The sequence below is a fragment of the Schistocerca serialis genome, chromosome 2 (assembly GCF_023864345.2).
Source record: "Schistocerca serialis cubense isolate TAMUIC-IGC-003099 chromosome 2, iqSchSeri2.2, whole genome shotgun sequence".
In the NCBI taxonomy this organism is placed as follows: Eukaryota; Metazoa; Arthropoda; class Insecta; order Orthoptera; family Acrididae; genus Schistocerca; species Schistocerca serialis.
The window spans coordinates 845956086-845976121 of record NC_064639.1 but is presented as its reverse complement, the minus strand read 5'-3'; the positions used below and the strand labels follow the sequence as shown (position 1 = coordinate 845976121).

At 40.9% G+C, this 20036-nt stretch overlaps 1 protein-coding gene across 1 annotated transcript in view; it reads left to right on the top strand.

Moving 5' to 3' along the window:
- Positions 1-201: 201 nt before the first annotated feature.
- Positions 202-20036, top strand: part of LOC126456458 (uncharacterized) — a 171440-nt gene continuing 151605 nt past the window's right edge. The window contains exons 1-2 of the mRNA XM_050092208.1: positions 202-224; positions 6173-6206. Of these exons, the coding sequence (XP_049948165.1) occupies positions 202-224; positions 6173-6206 (57 nt within the window). The remainder of the gene's footprint in view (positions 225-6172; positions 6207-20036) is intronic.

The window sequence follows — 20036 nt, the reverse complement described above, 5'->3', positions numbered from 1 at the left end:
CGTACACCAGTGGTGAAGAATGCAAGAGAGGTAGCGTCAGTTTTCTAGGCTGCACTACAACCGTGCAGTTACTATTCTTTAAACAATACAGATGTCGTTAGTTTTTTGTAGCTTCCTAGTTTTTCCATAAGTCCTAGGTGACGTAGGTTAACGTTGCCTCAACTTACTTTATTGCTCACCTACATTCTTCGACATGTAACCATGACGGGTGCTACACTAAATTGGTTGGTATTATGGTGTTTATTCTTTCCCTCTTTACGTTGTTTTCATGTTACGTGACGAGTGTTAGATTTCACGAGATTAATAGTTTTATTAGTTGACATGGGTGTTTATTCAGATTGCACACCCGAACCTCTAATGCCTTGATAATACCCGACACAGTGTTCTGGTATATTCATTGATATCCACATTCTCAACTAATCATCTAACCACAAAGGTTTGACATGGTATACCCCGACTCATGTGTTGTGGGAGTTTTTCTGCCGTAGATCATACTACCTGTCTCTTCACTTTTTTAAGGGCTGCATGACATACAGAGGTACGCGCCTTTGGTTGTTCTGATTGTAATGAATGTCTTTCTAATATACTGCATATGTATGGCAGTTCTTTTCATTAGGCTTATTTCATAGCTTATGGTTTGGTGTATCACCTAGCCACACGCCTGCTTACTGGCAGATTTATCACTTTGTGATAACATTGGTTTTGCCTTTTCCATATATTTCAGTACCTAGTGCTTAGTGGGAATTCGTTATGGTATGTTACATTAGATTCATAGTTTGGTTCACTAGAAATGTTTTATTAAATAAATTGCATCTTAAGAGTTTGTGATCGATAAACAGTACTGATTTATTTTATATTCTCCTTTTATTAGTTATTTTTAGTATGGAACATGATGATAGTTATGGGGTTGATCTCCAGTAAGTGGTCTACGTTTCCTAGTATGACAGCATGTAAACAAATGTTTTATGCTCAGTCTGTTCTCGTCAGTGTATGACTATAATGTTTTACTCCGGTTGTTTCAAGGACATTGCATTAGAATTATATCGTGATTATCTATGCATAACATGAGATATTGATCACCGTTTAGTAGATTCCTTTTTTACGATTATATGATGTATATACTCTGCTCAGTAGTTTAAGTTAATAAAGTGTGCAACTGTTCTCTTATTTTATTCGTTCATTTATCTGTAACTTTAGGTAACTTCGTATACTGGTTGGAACAGTTACGGTATTACATACTATCACTGTATATAACACTTGTACCAAGCCCCTTTTCTGGTTATCTATTTCATACCGGTACTACTGTTGTCTGTACACAGGACGTCAAGACAGCGTAGTAAATCGCCGAAATTGGTAGCCAAGATAAGTTTGGAATCTAGACGCCTGAAAGGTGTTTGATTTGACATCCATGCAAGAGAGGCGTTCTACATGACGGTGAGGTTTATTGTTAAAGTTTCGAGAAATTACTTCCCTAGAAGAGTCGACAAATATACTGCTCCCTCCTACGTATGTCTCGCGAAGGCATCAAGATAAAATTAGAGAGATTCGAATTTTGAATCGCACGGAGGCTTACCGGCAGCCGTTCTTCTCGCGAACTGTTTGCAACTGCAATAGGAAATGGAGGAAATGACCGTGGTACACAAAGTGCCCTCCACTAAACACCGCAAGGTGGCTTGCGGAGTATAGATGCAGACGTAGATGTTGACGTAGATGGACGTCCAGCAGCATTCTGGTCATCCAGAAGCAATGTTTGGAGACTAGCAGCAGCTGGAACAGAGAATTGCTGTCCCATTTATAGGCTGCCGTTAACGCAAAAATACAAACGGCTGCGTTTGGGGTGGTGTCGTGAGCGGAAAGCACATACTGCTGGTGGGGCCTTGTGTTCAGGGATGTATCACGGTTCTGCTCTACCCCGGATGGTGATCGTTGGCCAGTATGGCGGCGACCTGTGGGGAGCTCCCATTCTTCCAATCTTTTATAGACACACACAGTGGTGTTACTCCTGACGTCACGGTGTAGTGAGCCGTGGGATACGAGTTCAGGTCGCGGCTTATAATGACTGAGGGAAATCTGATGGCACAACGTAACGTCACGGACATCTTGCATCCTCTTTTATTACCTCTCATGCGGCAGTATCACTGTGTCCCTTTTTAAAAGGAGAATGCTCGTCATGCGTGAGACGTGCCTGTGCGAACTGTTTGCGTGACGTTGAAGTATTCCCAGAGCCAGCAAGATCTCCAGATCTGTCAGCGCCAGTATCCAGGATATCAAGGGCCAGTTACTATAGTTGTGAGGCAAGAGGGGGTAGGCTAATACTGCCACGTTCCTTGTACACTGAAGCGTCAAAGAAACTGGTATGGGCATGCGTATTCGAATATAGAGATATGTAAACAGGCAGAATATGGCGCTGCGGTCGGCAACGCCTATATAAGACAAGTGTCTGGCGCAGTTGTTAGATCGGTTACTGCTGCTACAATGGCAGGTGATCAAGATTTAAATGAGTTTGAACGTAGTGTTATAATGGGCACACGAGCGATGGGACACGGTATCTCAGAGGTAGCGATGAAGTGGGGATTTTCCCGTACCACCATTTCACGAGTGTACCGTGAATATCAGGAATCCGGCAAAACATCAAATCTCCGACATCGCTGCTGCCGGAAAAAGATCCTGCAAAAAAGGGACCAACGACGACTGAAAAGAATCGTTCAGCGTGACAGAAGTGCAACCCCTCCGCAAATTGCTGCAGATTTCGATGTTGGGCCACAGACAAGTGTCAGTGTGCGAACCATTTAACAAAACATCATCGACATGGGATTTCGGAGCCCAAGGCCCACTCGTGTACCCTTGACTGCACGACACAAAGCTTTACGCCTCGTCTGGGCCCTTCAACACCGACATTGGACTGTTGATTACTGGAAACATGTTGCCTGGTCGCACGAGTCTCGTTTCAGATTGTATCGAGCGGATGGACGCGTACGGGCATGGAGACAACCTCATGAATCCATGGACCCTGCATGTCAGCAAGGGACTGTTCAGGCTGGTGGAGGCTCTGAATTGGTGTGGAGCGTGTAGAGTTGGAGTGATATGAGACCCATGATACCTCTAGATACGACTCTCACAGGTGATACGTATATAAGCATCCTCTCTGATCACCAACATCCATTCATGTCCATTGTGCAATTCCAGCAGGACACGTCCAGAATTGCTACAGTGTGGCTCCAGGAACACACTTCTGGGTTTAAACACTTCCGCTGGCCACCAAACTCCCCAGACGTGAACATTATTGAGCATATCTGGAATGTCTTGCAATGTGCTGTTCAGAAGAGACTTCCACACCCTCGTACTCTTACGGATTTGTGGACAGCCCCGCAGAATTCCCTCCAGAACTACTTCAGACATTGCTCGAGTTCATGCCACGTCGTGTCGGCACTTCCGCGTGCTCGCGGGGGCCCTACACGATATTAGGTAGGTGTACCAGTTTGTTTGGCTCTTCGGTGTAAACTTGATTGGTGTTGTAATCACTGAAAAACATAACATTTACTCTCAGCCCGTAAAGTTTCATTTCTTCTTCTCCTCCCTTCCTGGGTGCTTCGTTTTTTTCTCAGTTGGTTCAAATATGTCGAAACTTCTGCGTCGTCCAGTGTCGACGGACTCAGCTTTGTTTGAGCTCAGGGGAGTGAATAATGCATTGGGACACACCGATACTCGGTCAAAAGTGGAAGACCGGTTCCGTAATCTGATGCGAAGCCGCAGATGAGGGTTATAAATAGCAGGGATCAAATCTCGGGGACGCTTACGTCGAGGCACCCGGTCGCAAGTTGGTCTGTACATAAACTCCCAACCTGCAATGTTTTATATTAAACTGTGTATCTACAGCTCATAAATAAGTGTAAGAGTGAATCTGTGGTTTTTGATAAATACCAGAAAGGTGTTGGCAGAATTGAACCTTTGTGCGGAAGGAGAACTAGGGTGAAGTGTGCCTGCTTACTGAGTAGGTAGGGTTATTAACTAAGTTTTGAAGTGTGCTGGTTTCTGTTCCAGGTCCAGAGCATAATATTAGTCTCCCTTGAAATTTCATTAAAGCATACATTTCCGCCTAGAGTGAAGCATACATCCCCCTCAGTAGCTGTTGTTGATGATAATGGAAAGATAAATTATCGTTCGACAACTGAGTCGAAGATTATTTCATTTGTGAAAAAAAATTTGCGACGTGAACGATGATAATGCGTAACACGCTTTGTCTTTATTATGCCAGAGCTGAAATAGAGAATATCAAGGCGAGTAAAATCTAAAGCCTCATTACATCACAGTATGACACTGAAGACACGTAATCCAGTCAAATCATCAGGATAAAAACCTACACCTTGCAAAACGTGGCGTAGAATATTTTATTTTTTAACTTACTCGTTTTGTTGGAAATGGGGAAAATTCAAGTTTTTCAACAAAATTTACGTTGGCTTAACTTTCTGCAGTCAAAAAAATTGAACATTTCCGACTTTTTTCAGTTTTATCTTCAGAAAATCTCAGTTTCTTGTGGTCCCAGAGCTTTAACGTCTATTTCTTTTTTAAAAGAGCACAAAATTCTCTACAAATTTCATTACTAGCTAAAAGTTTTTTCTGCATCCAATGCCAAGGGCGCCACAGTTTGTCAAAAAAGTTCTCTAACTTCGTGCAAAATGGCAAGATACTAAGTTTTCGTGCGCTTGTATTTCAATTTCTGTTTATGTAGTGGAAATGTACATTATAATATGTTACGTTAAACAATGGAATTGCGTCTCACAATGGAACTGAATATCTCACTTTGCGGATTGGCCAGTATTTAACAGCATCGCTGAAATTGCATTCAATACCTGCTAACTCAGTCAGCTCTAATTGAGTGAATTTCTTTTTGTGGCGCATAACTAATTGCGTACAGGTGCCGTACATGTTTTATAGTTGAATGATGTTAATGATCAGTTATAAGAAAAAGTGGGTAGGAATTATTATTTAGCGGACAACATTGCATCTATAGTTAACTGCGCGGAGCACGATTGTCTTTGCTGATTACTTCCAAAGCGCGTTCCCAGTGTAGTGGGACTCGAAATTGAAGCGTCACCCATCCATTAGTGTCAGCCCAGTTTGCAGGTGAATATAAATTTAATTTAGTGGTTTGTTTATGTATTTTTTTAATCTTTGTAATTGTTGTGAATTATCTAAAGTTTTGTATTTATTTTTTATGTTTCATGTACGGAGAGGGCGGCGCAACGAACGGAGACAGCATCTTCACTGCCGGGGCCAGAGAGAAAATTGCTGGCCACTATACGTCGCGGGTCGACAGCCAGAGAGCAACAGAAGATCCTGAAACCGAGTTGTTGCGTCGTGCTTCTAAAAACTGAAAAAATAAGAATTTGTAATGTTTGTACAACAATGACGTCATAGAAAGTTTAATCATGTTGTAAATGTTCAGTCCTATCTTGTCAAGGCTCATGTTCACGTCTATATGTGGTATATATGAAGATAATAAACTAGTGTATACTACAAAAGTTTAAATACGTGTTCCGAGAATTTCTTAATGGAGAATTATACTAAGGAACAATAGATAACTTGCATTAATATAATTTCTGAGAAGAAACAAACGACATCTAAATTAAAAAAAGTTTGCGCAAACCAATTGGACTGAATGACGTAATTCTGCGCATACGACTCAAATGATGATGTTTTAATTACAGTTTCGTTCAAGAACCATTCAGAGACAATTTAAAAAGAATTTAAATAATTTTGAAGTGTGTTGTAACTGACGTAGGCGACGAGGTCTGCACATGGTCATATGTCAAAAGAAAATCATTTATACAAAACTTACGTCGTTACACTACACCAGCTATTAGCACAAAATAGTAAGGTTCATCCATTATTGTAGTCGCTTCTACGTAGTATATTTTCATTATTTTATGATGCTGAAAATGAGCGCGTCTAATGTGAATTAATGTTTCACTTTCGAAGAAGCTGTAATGTGTAATGAAAGTGTTGTGAAAAAGAAAAGAGTGAGCACATTAAGCTAGTGCAGTGATAAACCTAGGGAGTCGGCTTATTCACGTTCTTGGAAAAGTCTCAGTGAAGTGATGGTGCATGAAAGAGATACAAGAAGAATATTAAAGAGCGAATGATAGCAGCTAGCCTTCGTCATGTTAAGGAATCAACGGGCGTCTCACATCAGTCGCAGGAAAAAGGTCAGTTCAGTTTCAAAGAGAAAAGCTTCTTACGTGCAAAACGGAATCCTGATGACTTTTTAACCAAACAGTTAAAATTATCGACGGGAAACGAAATTTTGCTTACAAAGTAATGAAACTGCAAGTGCAATCTACATTATTAGAACAAGCTAAACGATGTGGCGATGAATTTGGCCAACAACTGGTGGAGCGGATTGAAAACGTAAATGTCTTCGTAGCTGCAGATGGGTGGTACCACAGATTTTGCTCCAGAAAGCTGTTTCAACGTGTTTCAGTTGCAACGGGGACACCGACCTGCAACATAAATAGATGAAGGCAAAGGGGCTATATTTGCCCACCTGTAGAGCAAAACAGAAGAATGTCAGTTCGCTATGGACGATCTGTTAGAGCAAATTTCTAAGTCACCTCGTCCTAATGTTCGAACTGTCAACTTTTCCAGAAATATGGTGACGTTGTGGTGGTGTCCGAAACAGCTTCAAAGGCTGCGGTTGTTTTGTTTCAAGGAAGTTTAGTCATTGAAAACTGGTACACTAAAAGAAATGTAGATCCGCAGCAGCAAAGACTTCGATTCGTCTTAAACTAAGCTGTGAATATCATATTAGACAATATAAGACCAGTAACAGTACACTCGCTCCGATAACTTTTTATGTGGTGTGGCATCTGTTATAATAGATCTGTAAAAATGCTCTTTGAAACAGTCTCCCAGAAAATGGGATAACATACGCGTTTCTCATGTTCATGCACGCGTAGGTGCTACGTTTTAGTTATATTGCATTGTATCTTTATACAGGCTACCGACTTCGGTTTGCCTATTTTATCTAACAGTAGTTCAATTTTCTGCCGTTGGTTATTTAATATGTATATAACATAATGAGTAAATGATGCATTTTTATAAGCGTGCCTGCGACAGGGCTGAAATACCCTGGAGCTCAACTTCGATAGTGATGTACTAATCACAGCAGATGGGAGCCCAGCAATCACCCGACTGCACGCAGAGTAATTGAATGCTGCAAAATCAGACACTCAGTTCCATTAAACAACATTACTTATAATATATTTGTACTGCATAAACAGAAACTGAAACGAAAGTGTTCAAAAACCAATTATTTTGACATTTTGCACAAAATTTGAAAAACTGATATTGTTTAACGAACTGTAGCGCCCTTGATAACGAGTGCAGAAAGAAGTTGTAGTAATCAAATATGCAGAGAATTCTGTGTGGATTTAGAACGAAATAGATGTGAAAGCGCTAGGTGCACAAGAGAGAGAGAGAGTTTTTGAAAAAAATTGAAAAAGTTCCGAAATTTTCCAAGCTTTTTGTCTACAGAATGTTTAAACAAGATAAACCTGATTTTTCCAATCTTTCCAACCATATGAACGAATTTAAAAAAATTAAATCTTCTATCCCATCTTTTCCACTGTGTATCTGCGATTTGACTGGAATAACATGCATTTCTCTAAATAATGCGTTCTAAAAATAAAACACCTGCATGAATGACGCGTGAGCAAATTAAAAAATGTATGCGATATGTGACTACACTGATGAAGTTCAATAATAAGATTTTAGGCCAATACAAGGATACTATTGCCCCAAAAAAGGTTATTTTTTGACGTCATAAGAAACTGCTATGAGATTATCTGTGCGTCAAGACATCAGATAAGGGAGGTGTTTTATGTGGTCCATGACTGGCGTGTAAAAGTAAAGGCTATATCTTCTACGGTATTTATTCGATATTATCAAGACACATCCCCGCTACAAAGTATTCAATATGGTGTATCCGCTGCTCATAAATACTTCATTGATACGCTAAAACTTGTCGGTATTACCGTGCTCATGAATCCGCCATTTGAGTGGGTTTCTTTCTTGAAAAGGTTTTTCTCTTCTACACGCCGATGACCAGTCAAGATGGCTATACCGTTATTAATGGTTACTTGCCGTAATCTTACTAAAACCCCGATTTAGAAGTCTGGACCATCGAAAAGCCGGCGATTTACTGTACTTAACTAGTGCTGTTCTAACCGAGGCTTGTCCTAGCAATAAGCAGACCAAAAAATTAGTGACGTACGGTGTGCTAACGCAATATTTTAAAGTGGTTGTTTGATTTGACTGTAGAAGAACGACAATAAATAACGGCTGAAAGCTATAGAGTATGGGCTATAAATGAGAAATGTCATCACTAATAGGATATCAGGAAAACAAACAGCATGTGATTTATGTAGACTTGTTGTGTCAGTGTCATAGTGGATGATGTTTCTGTAAGTCAACGGAAAACCATGCCATGAGTCTTGGTGATCAGATCCATGTAAATAGATGAATACGATAAGATCACGAGGAGGAAAATGAAGAGCTAGTGTTTGGGGTTAGAGAATAAAATATGTAAGCTTTTATTCCAGAAGCTGAGGTCAAGAGATCAGCATCTGATTGCGCTTGAGTTGGGGAATGGGTCCAGTAGGACTGCGGATGCTACGTATGGTTCAGTGGGATAGGGATCCAACAAGGTTGTAGTTGTCTTCAGAGCGAAGACTGAACTGGTGCAACTCTCTAAGGTAATTTGTCCTCTGCAAGTCTCACGTCTGGGACGTACACCATTACATACCTTTTTACTGGTAGTCAAGCGTTAGTCTTCCTCAAAAAAAAAAAAAAAAAAAAAGGCTCTAAGCACTATGGGACTTAACTTCTGAGGTCATCAGACCCCTAGAACACAGAACTACTTAAACCAAACTAACCTAAGGACATCAAAGACATCCATGCCCGAGGCAGGATTCGAACCTGCGACCGCAGCGGTCGCGCGGTTCCAGACTGTAGCGCCTAGAGCCGCTCGGCTACTACGGCCGGCCGAGTCTTCCTCCTTCTACAATTCGCTCCCTCCACTCACGTGCCCTCACCTTACCCGCCCTCCCCCCTCCCCACCCCCCTACACTACTCACAAAATCCCCCCCCCCCCCCCCATTATCGAATTCATGATTCCTTGATGCCTCAGGGCGAGTGCAATCAAACTATCCATTATTTTAGTCGGAACGTAAGTACATTCCTTTTCTCTCAGATTCGACTGAATACCTCCACATTAATTATTGCCCGTCTCGTCTTCAGTGTTATTCTGTAACGTTACATTTCAAAAGCTTCTACCTTTTTCTTGTCTGTGTTGTTTATCGTCAACGTTTCATTTGTGTACAGCGATACACACCAGACAAACACCTTCAGCAAAAACTTCTTAACACTCAAATTTTCAATGCTCTTCTTGCTGTTGTCAGTTAGTATTTTATACCCTCTTTACTTCTACTTTTCGTCTTATCTTTTCAACACCGTATCAATGCTATCCAACGGATATTCCAATTCTTTTTTCAGCTATACAGAATTACAACATTATCTGCAAGCCTCAACGTTTTTATTTTCTCTCTCTGAATTTTAACCCCCTTAACAAATTTCTTCTTGGTTTCATTTATTGCTTGCTCCCTCACTGTGTTATTAACAACTGTTGCCCTCTCATGTCATTATACTCCTATAACTGAAATTTGTTTCTATAAATGTTGTATATAACTTTTCGCTATTCGTATCTTATCTCTGCTGGCTCCAGAATTCCAAAGTCAGTATTCCACTCATTACTGTCAAAAGGAGGATTTTTCGGATTTTAAAGTCTTTTATGACTGGAATTTGCTGTTGGCTAGGTATCGTATATCCAGAGGTTCTGTCTTTCTTGGTTCTGTGTTTACTGCTGGTTGATGGTTCGAAACTGCTACATCTGGTAGAAGAAAACACAATGTCGTCACACATTCCTCGATTTCTGCTACTCCAACATATTATTCATCCGAATTGTCTTTAACTCTGGCCATTTGGGGTCACAGTTCGGTTCTAATAGAAATGCTTTTCTTACAAGGGGAGACCACGACTTTGGGATTACGGATTTACTTCAAATTTTGTACACCTCTAGTAGGCCATTAAAACACCGTAATGTGCAAGTAGTAAGGTGTACTAGACTGGTAAGTCCGAGAAGATCGTAAGAGAAGTTTTGCGTGTCTATTATGTATCTGATGTGTCTGTGGTCAAGTGGTTAGCGTTCGCGCATTGCGTTAAGGTCGTGGGCGAGGCAACAGTTCGAATACCACTGACACTTTCTTTTAATCTACAGTTTTTCATAACTGCTCACATTTTTTTAAAAATTATATGACATTTGAGAGATAATGTAATGGGGAAAAGGCCACTTTCATTTTCATGATGTTGTAGTGAATGTCATATGCTATTTGACTATTTGAAATTAAAATTTCAAGGACGAGCGACAGGCTTGGAAGGCCCAAGTCAAACCTCGGTAAATAATGATGCGAATGACGTTATTCACAATCAGTAATATAGGAAGTGACAACGTGCCAGACCACAAAAGTAATGTACAAATATTAGTCGGATGTTCTCTCGACATCACATGTTGCAGATGGTATTTGTCATACAGACATGGAAAGCATAAATTGAAACTTCATGCAGTTACTTCACGTAAATACACGTGGCTTTTTTCATTATATTACCACTCAAATATCATATGAATTAAATAATATGAACAGTGACGAAAAAAAGGGATTAATAATTAAGTTTGAGCGGAAGTCGAACCGTCGCCTTAGACACGTTCGTTTTACGACGCTCGAACGGTAATCACTTGACCACCATAATCTCTAACGTCCGGCATCGACCCCCAGATACATCAGTTACGTAATAGACGCGTAAAACTTCTCTTGCTGTTTTCTCGGAATTACCAGACTAGCACACCTTACAACTTGCATATTATGTTGTTTTAATGGCCTATTCAAGGTGTACAAAGTTTGTTGTAAATAGGTGATCCCAACGTCGTAGCCTCCCCTTGTTAGGCAGAGGTTAATTTCCTAAACCGATCTTCTGTCGGCTCTTAAATATTCAGAGCGACGGTTTTCTCCTAACGTTAGTAGCTCTATTTCTGTCATAGCAGGTTCTTCAACTGAGCCGTCATCTTCATCGGCTATAATGGCGTCCATCTTTACTTCGTATTTTGTGTATTCGTCGTGAACGTCAATAATTCGAAAGCCGTCGTCCGAATTTATCTATTCCTGCCTCGCAACGGTTTCTTCTACTGACGTCTCGTTAGTCAGAAATGCTTCGTCGCAGCGCCGAGGATTTCATCTTCTTCCATTATCCTCACTGGGACCGTATTTCTTCTCTTACTATTAATCTCAGTATTACAGGCAGCTGGCGTACGTTGCTCGCCGCCCCTTTTCTTACTGCCTACCACCTCTTTACTCAATGCTGCTCGCAAAATTATGCTAAATACTCGTACGTCCATTGCCTCAATACTGTCGGGCCACATCCTATTCTCAACGTCCCTTTTCCTTCTTTCACTGCCACCTAACTTTCTGGTCGCATATTTCCTTTTAAAATCCTCCAGCTCGCACTGCTTTGACCTTGGTACAGATCATCGATCTGTTCGCACCAACGTGCAATCCCTGACAAATCATTTTCGCGAATTTCATTGTTATTTAGACTGTTATCGGCGCTTTCTTCCCCGACTATGAATATTTTCACTATTTCTATTGCTGCGGTGTTATCTACCGTAGCGGGTCCATTGTATTCTACACTAAAGAGTCAAAGAAACTAGTATAGGCATGCGTATTCAAATACAGTGATTCGTAAACAGGCAGAAAACGGCGCTGCTGTCGGCAACGCCTATATAAGACAAGTGTCTGGCGCAGTTGTTAGATCGGTTACTGCTGCTACAGTGGCAGGTTATCAAGATTTAAGAGAGTTTGAACGTGGTGTTACATTGGCGCACGGGCGATGGGACACTGCATCTCAGAGGTGGCGATGAAGTGGGGATTTTCCCGTATGACCATTTCATGAGTGTACCTTGAATATCAGGAATCCGGAAAAACATCAAATCTCCACCAATGCTGCGGCCGGAACAAGATCCTGCAAGAACGGGACCAACGACTACTGAAGCGAATCGTTCAACGCGACAGAAGTGCAATCCTTCCGCAAATCGCTACAGATTGCTATAATGCTGGGCCATCAAGTGTCAGCGTGCGAGCCATTCAACGAACCATAATCGATATGGGCTTTCGGAGCCGAAGGCCCACTCGTGTACCCTCGATGACTGCATGACACAAAGCTTTACGCCTGGCCTGGGCCAGTCAACACCGACATTGGACTGTTGGTGACTGGCAACATGTTGCCTGGTCGGCAGTCTCGTTTCAAATTTTATCGAGCGGATGAACATATACGGATATGGAGTCAACCTCATGAATTCATAGACCCTGCATATCAGCAGGGGACTGATCAAGCTGGTGGATCTCTGTAATTGTGTGGGGCGTAAGCAGTTGGAGTGATGTGGGACCTCTGTTACGTCTAGGTAGGTCTCTGCCAACCGACACGTACGTAAGCATCCTGTCTGATCACCTGCATCCATTTATGTGCATTATGCATTCCGACGTTTCCAGCAGGACAATGCGACACCCCACACGTCCAGAATTGCTACAGAGTGGCTCCATGAACACTCTTCTGAGTTTAAAAATTTCCACTGGCTACCAAATTCCCCAGACATGAACATTATTGAGGATATCTGTGACGGCTTGCGACGTGCTGTTCAGAAGAAATCTCTACCCCCTCTTACGGATTTATGAACACCCCTGCAGGATTCATGATGTCATTTCCCTCCAGCACTACTTTAGACATTAGTCGAGTTCATGTCACGTCGTGTTGCGGCAATTTGCGTGCTCGCGAGGGCGCTACACGATATTAGACAGGTGTACCAGTTTCTTTGACTCTTCAGTGTATTATGACGCCCCATTCTGTTGTGCTGCGAGAAATACCGCTTCTATCACATGGACAGCTGTTCGGCCTGATGTATTCATTGCTGGCGCTCTGTGTGCTGGTTAGTATTCATTTCGTCGCCTGGCTGCCGTGAGTCATTCCTGTGCGCACCTGTCATTCGCTTGCAGCGGCCTGCTGTACTCGCTCGTGTACTAAATTCATTGTGTCTGCGCCGGTATTATTTCATACGTAAGGGCCGTGAAAATCCGTCCGCGTTAGTTTGCCCGCAGCATATGCGGTCCTCAGTTTGTTGCTGACGTTGTAAGATCGCAGTGCAAAACCTCTACTGCGAACTGCTGAAGTACCTCAGCTTCAACCGCTATCTCTTTGAACCATATTAACGCGATACCTATCACCGTCATTATACTCACCGTCATTGTGATTACTTCTGTCTGTTATTTTGACAATAATCTTGACTTCCTCTCCAGTGATCTTCATCCTCGACTCTTTCCAGAAACCCAGAAAAGCTTTCGTGATTGCTTCCTACGTATGTTTTCGAATCCTCTGTTAATCTTAAGTGTGTCAGTTATCGAAACCAGGATTCACAGAAATCTTTCATGAAGTTTCTACCCGTATTGTCGTATAATTTTCGTCACAGTCAATGTTGTTTTAGCTCCGATAAATTTTTGATTAAACTTGTTGAACGTCACCTAATCTGTGTTCAAATTTAGTTCCCTTTGTTTATCATCACCTGCAAATGCTCTGATAACTTCGTTAATCTTTTCCTGACCTGTCAAATATTCAGGAAAAATCCTTTCACAATTTTTCAGGAAATCCAATGGCTGTCTGCCAGTATGTCTTTTGGCAGGATCAAAGCGTTCTTAGCTCTGATCGCAAATATTAACCTGTTTGCTTATTTCTTTCTCATAATCAACCACTCTCTTTCTCAAATGTGAGGTTTCATTTATACATTCGACAACAGTTTCGATTTTCAGACTGTAAGTAGCCTGTTTATATGTTTGTATGTTGGCAGCGCTTTAGATTGCATTGATATCACTGACAGCACTGTGCGCCCTCTGTAAGACTCTGTAGCTAGTCGGACTCGCAGTTAGAAGTTAACAGTCAGCAGTTAGAAGTTAATAGCAGTGATGGAGGTTGGAAGCAGTGTTAGCGCGAGCGGACGGTCTGACGTGTGTCCATCATGGAGATTTAGTATTGGTTGGACATGGATTGTAAAATGTGGGTAATGGAATTATTGACGATTATATAATCTTTGGAACTGGATGTCACTGACGATTATATAATTTTTCGAACTGGGTATCACATGATTAAGGTAAAATCTGATAAATACATTGTTTGCCGTGCAACAAAATCTTTCCTTTGCTAACCACATACTTATTAGTAGTTAGAGCCTACAGTAGTTATATTCTTTTTATTTAGCTGGCTGTATACTTGCTGCATTTGCTGTAGTTCGTGTCTCGAAGATTTTCTGTGAGGTAAGTGACTTACGAAATGTATGGGTTATTGTTAGGATTTCTTCTTATACAGGGCCATTCTTTTGGATAATTAATACTCAGAGTGGGTTGCGCCTGTATATTGTGGGTCATAAATTTATTTATTATTATTATTTGAGCTTTTCATCATTACAGAGGCTTATCTCCAACATAATAATTTACTCGGAAATTACTATATAAAAAAATAAAAGTTCTTAAACTATATTTTCAAAATATTTCTCCAGTTGTTTCGATCTTGTGTGTCCTCTTCCTCTGCGCCCATTTTCCTCATTCTGTGCTGTACATTTTGGAGCCAGGTGGTCGTAGGTCGTCTTCTTCTTCTTCTCCCCTCCGGTTCCCACTCCAGTATTAATTTTGGTATTCTGGCTTCCTCCATTCTTCGTACACGCACGTACCACTGTAATTTCTTCCTATCCGTTACGTCACATATTTTTTCTTTTATTTCCATTCTCCTTACTATTTCGGTGTTCCTTATCTTCTCTCTCCCGGAGACTCTTGCCGATCGTCTCCAGAAGTCCGTCTCTAGAGATTTTAATTTTTTAATGTGCTTCAGGTTAATTGTCCAGGTCTCCGTTCCATACAGAACCACACTCTCTAATATAGATTCGTATATTAATTTTTTAGTTCTGCTCATTACATTCCTGCTCCATAAGACTGAGTTAAGCATCCCAATGACCTTCCGTCCGCTACTAATTCTTTTATTGATTTCTGACTCTGATTGTCCCTCGATTTGGCTCTGAGCACTATGGGACTTAACATCTATGGTCATCAGTCCCCTAGAACTTAGAACTACTTAAACCTAACTAACCTAAGGACAGCACACAACACCCAGCCATCACGAGGCAGAGAAAATCCCTAACCCCGCCGGGAATCGAACCCGGGAACCCGGGCGTGGGAAGCGAGAACGCTACCGCACGACCACGAGATGCGGGCTGTCCCTCGATTTCTCAAATGGATCCCAAATAACAGAAAGTGTTTATTTTTTTGATTTTCTTTCCTCCAATGTATAGCTCATCTGAATCATTAGTCAAGTATTCTGTTTTTTGGTAATTAATCTCCAAAATCCCAAGTTTTGTATGCTACTGCTAGTTGATTGCACATATAGTTAACATCATCTCCATCTTGTGCTACGACTACGTGATCATCAGCAAACAATAAACGATGTAAGTAAACTCCATCTCTCATTTCTAATCTCATACTACTAGATTTACGAGACCATGTTCTAAGGATAATATCTATATAGGATAATGATGGTAACAGGGGACAGCCCGGTAAAATGCCTTTGCTTGTTCTAAATTTTTGTGAAAGTTCATTACCAACTTTCACTTGGCGAATGTTATCTTTATAAATCTGTTGTATTATTTTAATCAAGGAACGGTTTATGTTTGCCATATTTAGTGTTCTCAAAGTAATTTTCTTGGAACAGTATCATACGCTTTTTCTAGATCTATGAAAATTAATCCTATTTTTTGTTTTTTGCCTGTGTTTCTCCAAAATCTGTCGTAATGTGTTAATATGGTCTACACATGACCTCCCAGCCGTGAAACCACATTGTTCTTCTTGGGTTCTAAATTTTTTTTCCAGTTTGTTTTTAATTACTTGCGCAAAAATTCTCATTTATGTGTTTGTAACACAAATTCCGCGATAGTTTGAACAAATTTTGCGATCCCCTTTCTGAAATATGGTGTTAATGTAACCTAACTTCATCTCGTTGGGTATTGAATCTCCATGTATCATTTTGTTGAAAAGCCGTGTTATCAGTTTCACAATTTTGTCACCACCATATTTCAGACACTCCAGATTGATATTGCCTGGTCCACGTGATTTACCATTCTTTCCTGTTCTCAACGCCTCAAGTACTTCACTTTCTAAAATCTGGATCTCATCATCTTCATGTGCAGTCTCTTCCACTGTTCCTTCTTCTAGATTTTATTCTCTGCCCTCATTTAATAATTTTTGGAAATACTCTTCCCATTCCTTTTGTGTTATCAGTTGGAGATTGGTTTTGTTTTTTGTATCCTGTTGAAGCCCTTTTAATACTGACCATGCTTCTTTTGCTCTCCCAAATCCTAATTTGCTATTAACCTTGGTACATGTTCTTTCCCATGCTTCATTTTTTGCCATACTTATTTTTTTATCACTTCATTCTTCTTTTCCTTGTATATTGATCTTGTTTCTTCTGATTTATCATTCAACCACTGAAGGAATGCATTTCGTTTTTCTCTAACGAGGACCTCTATTTCCTCTGACCACCACTGTGCTGCACGGTTGTGGTTGCTACCTTTTTTACCCAACACTTCTGTTGCTATAATTTTCACATTAGTTTTTATATAGTCATATTTCCTCTGTACTCCCTTCAAATGATTCAATCAGTTTCCTTTCCATCCTGGCCGCAAAGAGTGTTCTGATACTTTCGTCTTGTAGGCTGTCAATATTAAAAGGTGAATTTTCATCTTTTTCAGTCTGGTTCATTTTGTTTATGTTACTTATATCATTCCTTGCATTCTTCCATGGCCAAAAAGATTTAATTTTTACTAGATAGTGGCCTGATCCACACTGGGCTCCTCTGTAAGATCTGACGTCTACAGACTTGAAACTACTTGTTTTCCTAATGATAATATAATCTATTATAGAACGAAGTTCTTTAGTGTTCTGTTGCCAAGTATATTTATGAATGTCCTTGTGTTTGAAAAATGTGTTGGTAATTTTTAGATCAAATTGTTCACAAATTGCACCAATCGTTCCCCATTGTCATTATATTCTTCCTCTCCATGTTATCCTACAATTTTACAGGATTCTCTAATTCCTACTTTTCCATTCATGTCTCCCATGATAATCAGATGGGATTTTTTCAATAGTCTCCCTGAGGGTGGCCCAGAATGTATCTTTCTCCTTATCTTCTGTGTCGTTCGTGAGTGCATATACGCCAATAATCACAACTTCCCAAGCAAATAATGTCATTTCAACAGTTATAATATGTTGATTGATGAATGTCCAATTTGTGATTCTTCTTTTCCATGATTTCTTTATCATAATGGAGACTCCTGCTTTGGCTCTTACTGTTTTTAATACCCCACTCCAGATATGTACATAATTACCCAGTTCTTCTTCTCCTTGGCGTTTCTTCTTTGTTTCAGAGAGTACAACAACATCCATGTTGAATATGTCGAGTTCTGCAGGTAGTAAATTTATTTTAGTGGAAATACCTTGCACATTCCAGCATCCAAACATCATTTTCCGTTTCTCATCGCCAGTTCGTCGTCCAAAGTTTCAATTTTTCCGAGGAATATTATTAGGTTTCTTAGCATTTTTAGGTTTTTATGTGAGTGAAGAACTGGCCCACTGCACAACCCCCAACCCGGAGGACCAGGTAATTTTTACTCAAGGTTTTCTTCATTTAGCCTTCGATAAGCCAATATCATACTACAAGGCAGCAGTTGCTAGTTTTGTTCCACCCCGGGTGTTTATTTGCCTGGTACCCACCATACCTGGTGAGCATTCCCCTATCCGCCACCTGGGGAGGCGCCTGATGGAAGACCAGCAAACTCCACACGGGGGTCATAAATGAATAGAATAAGGTTGAGCTGTATTTTTCAGGGAAAGTTCTGTAGGTAAATGTTGAAACGATAGAGTCAAGCAAAGTAACAGTACCTTCAGTTTCACTCAGCAGTTTTAGAAGGTTCAGTTCCATTAAGCAATTTAAGTAAAAACGTAGAAGTTCCACCTTCTCAGTTATTTCAGATTAAGTAAAAATATATATTTAGAAGTTTCAAGACCGAAGACCTTTTCGTCCACTTTCGTTACTACTAAAGGTTCTACCGTTTCCTGTCTCTATGATTTCTAAGTAGAACCTTTCGTGATATCATTGCATAGTGGCCACATTGGTATTCATTACGTAAACTGAAGGTGGAGAGGGAGAAATGAAAGGAAAGGTATTACTGATGTCAGTTGCATCGGGACTTTTACGCAGAATCACCGTTGAGGAGTGAAAATGTGTGGCGGACAGGGACTGGAGTCCCTTGCTTACTAGGCAGTTGCTTTAACCACTGCACCATCCGGACACCGGACTATATTGCCACGCCTCTCGGCCGACCCACACTCCCACTTAGCGCCACCTACCCGCAGTCCCAGTCCGTGTTCTCCATGATCGCTACTTTGAGATTCCCGCAGGAAGCCGAACGTAGCTGTGCATCTCGCACTCAACGTGGGGCATCGGCTCACATGTTCACTCGTCCCTGCTGATTCCACATAAAGTCCCGATGCAACTGACATCAACAATTCCTTCCTTTCCTTTTTTCCCATATAGGATTATACACACAACCGGTTGCAACTACTTGCAATAATAATGCACTATAGTCCATTCACCGAGAGCTGGGACGAAACATAAACAGTGTCACGTGAGCGATTACGCTCGTTTCCAGACAAAGCATTCGGTGTTCACGTGATACGTTAGTGGTGTGGAAAATCCTTGGCGCACGCTTTGCAGCTGGCGGCGTTCGGCTGGCTGTCGAGCTGTCATAGCGGACCGCGAGAAACCTGGGCAACAATGTACGAAATAAATGTAACAATAATGTTAAACTGAGTTCATTCTGTCGAAGCAGATTTATTTTCATTCAGGTTGCTAACAAAACGCTCCATTCAGACACAATTAATTGTTAATTTTAATAACAATACCAGTAATAATAATGATAAAAGTACGAAACAAGGTTCACTCTGTCGAACTTGAACTGTTTTCATTGAGGTTTATAACAAACCGCTCCTCTCTCTCCTCTATAATGCAGTCTAATTTCCATATTTGAGTTTCCACTTTTTCTACGACGTGGAGGACGCACTTGTTCCAATCCTCTGCAGTCACTGTTCTTACTGCTTCTTCTAGCAGTGCTTTAACTTCCGGCATTTTGTATGTTTTGTTTTCCGCTACAACATAGCCTTTGATTCTGGCCCACACTAACTCAATGGCGTTTAATTCACAGTGGTACGGAGGAATTCTGAGAACAGTTTTCCCTGCATTCTTCGCCATTTCATCTATTGTGTATTCGTTGTGCGCTGTTCTGTGATTTTTAACTAAATCTAAAAGTTCTTTCTTCAACATATCGTCTTCGAAATCGATGTTTTTAGATTTTAGCCACTCTGATATTTCGTGCTTATTGGAATTCGCATTAGGAACTTTTTCTTTTCTCCGAGAATGGTACGGCGCGTTATCAAGAACAATAACTGCATTTTCCTGAAGCCGAGGAAGAACATCTTGAAACCACTTCTCGAAGGTTTCGGCGCACATCTCCTCATGATAATCTCCACTTTTCTTGGATTCGAATGTCCACAAACATCCTTCAACGAACCCTGCTTTGCTGCCAATGTGTGCGATAATCAGACGTTTCCCTTTACCTGATGGGCCCTTGCTTCCGGTGGATAATCCGGACAGAAACGCTTGTTTTGAGGAATTTATAGTGCCATCTACTTCGGGTATGTCCTGCGTTCACCGACGTCTCGTCCAAATAGTAAATGGGTCTGCTTTCATCTCTCAAGCGTTTAATGGTTCGAAGATAACGCCGC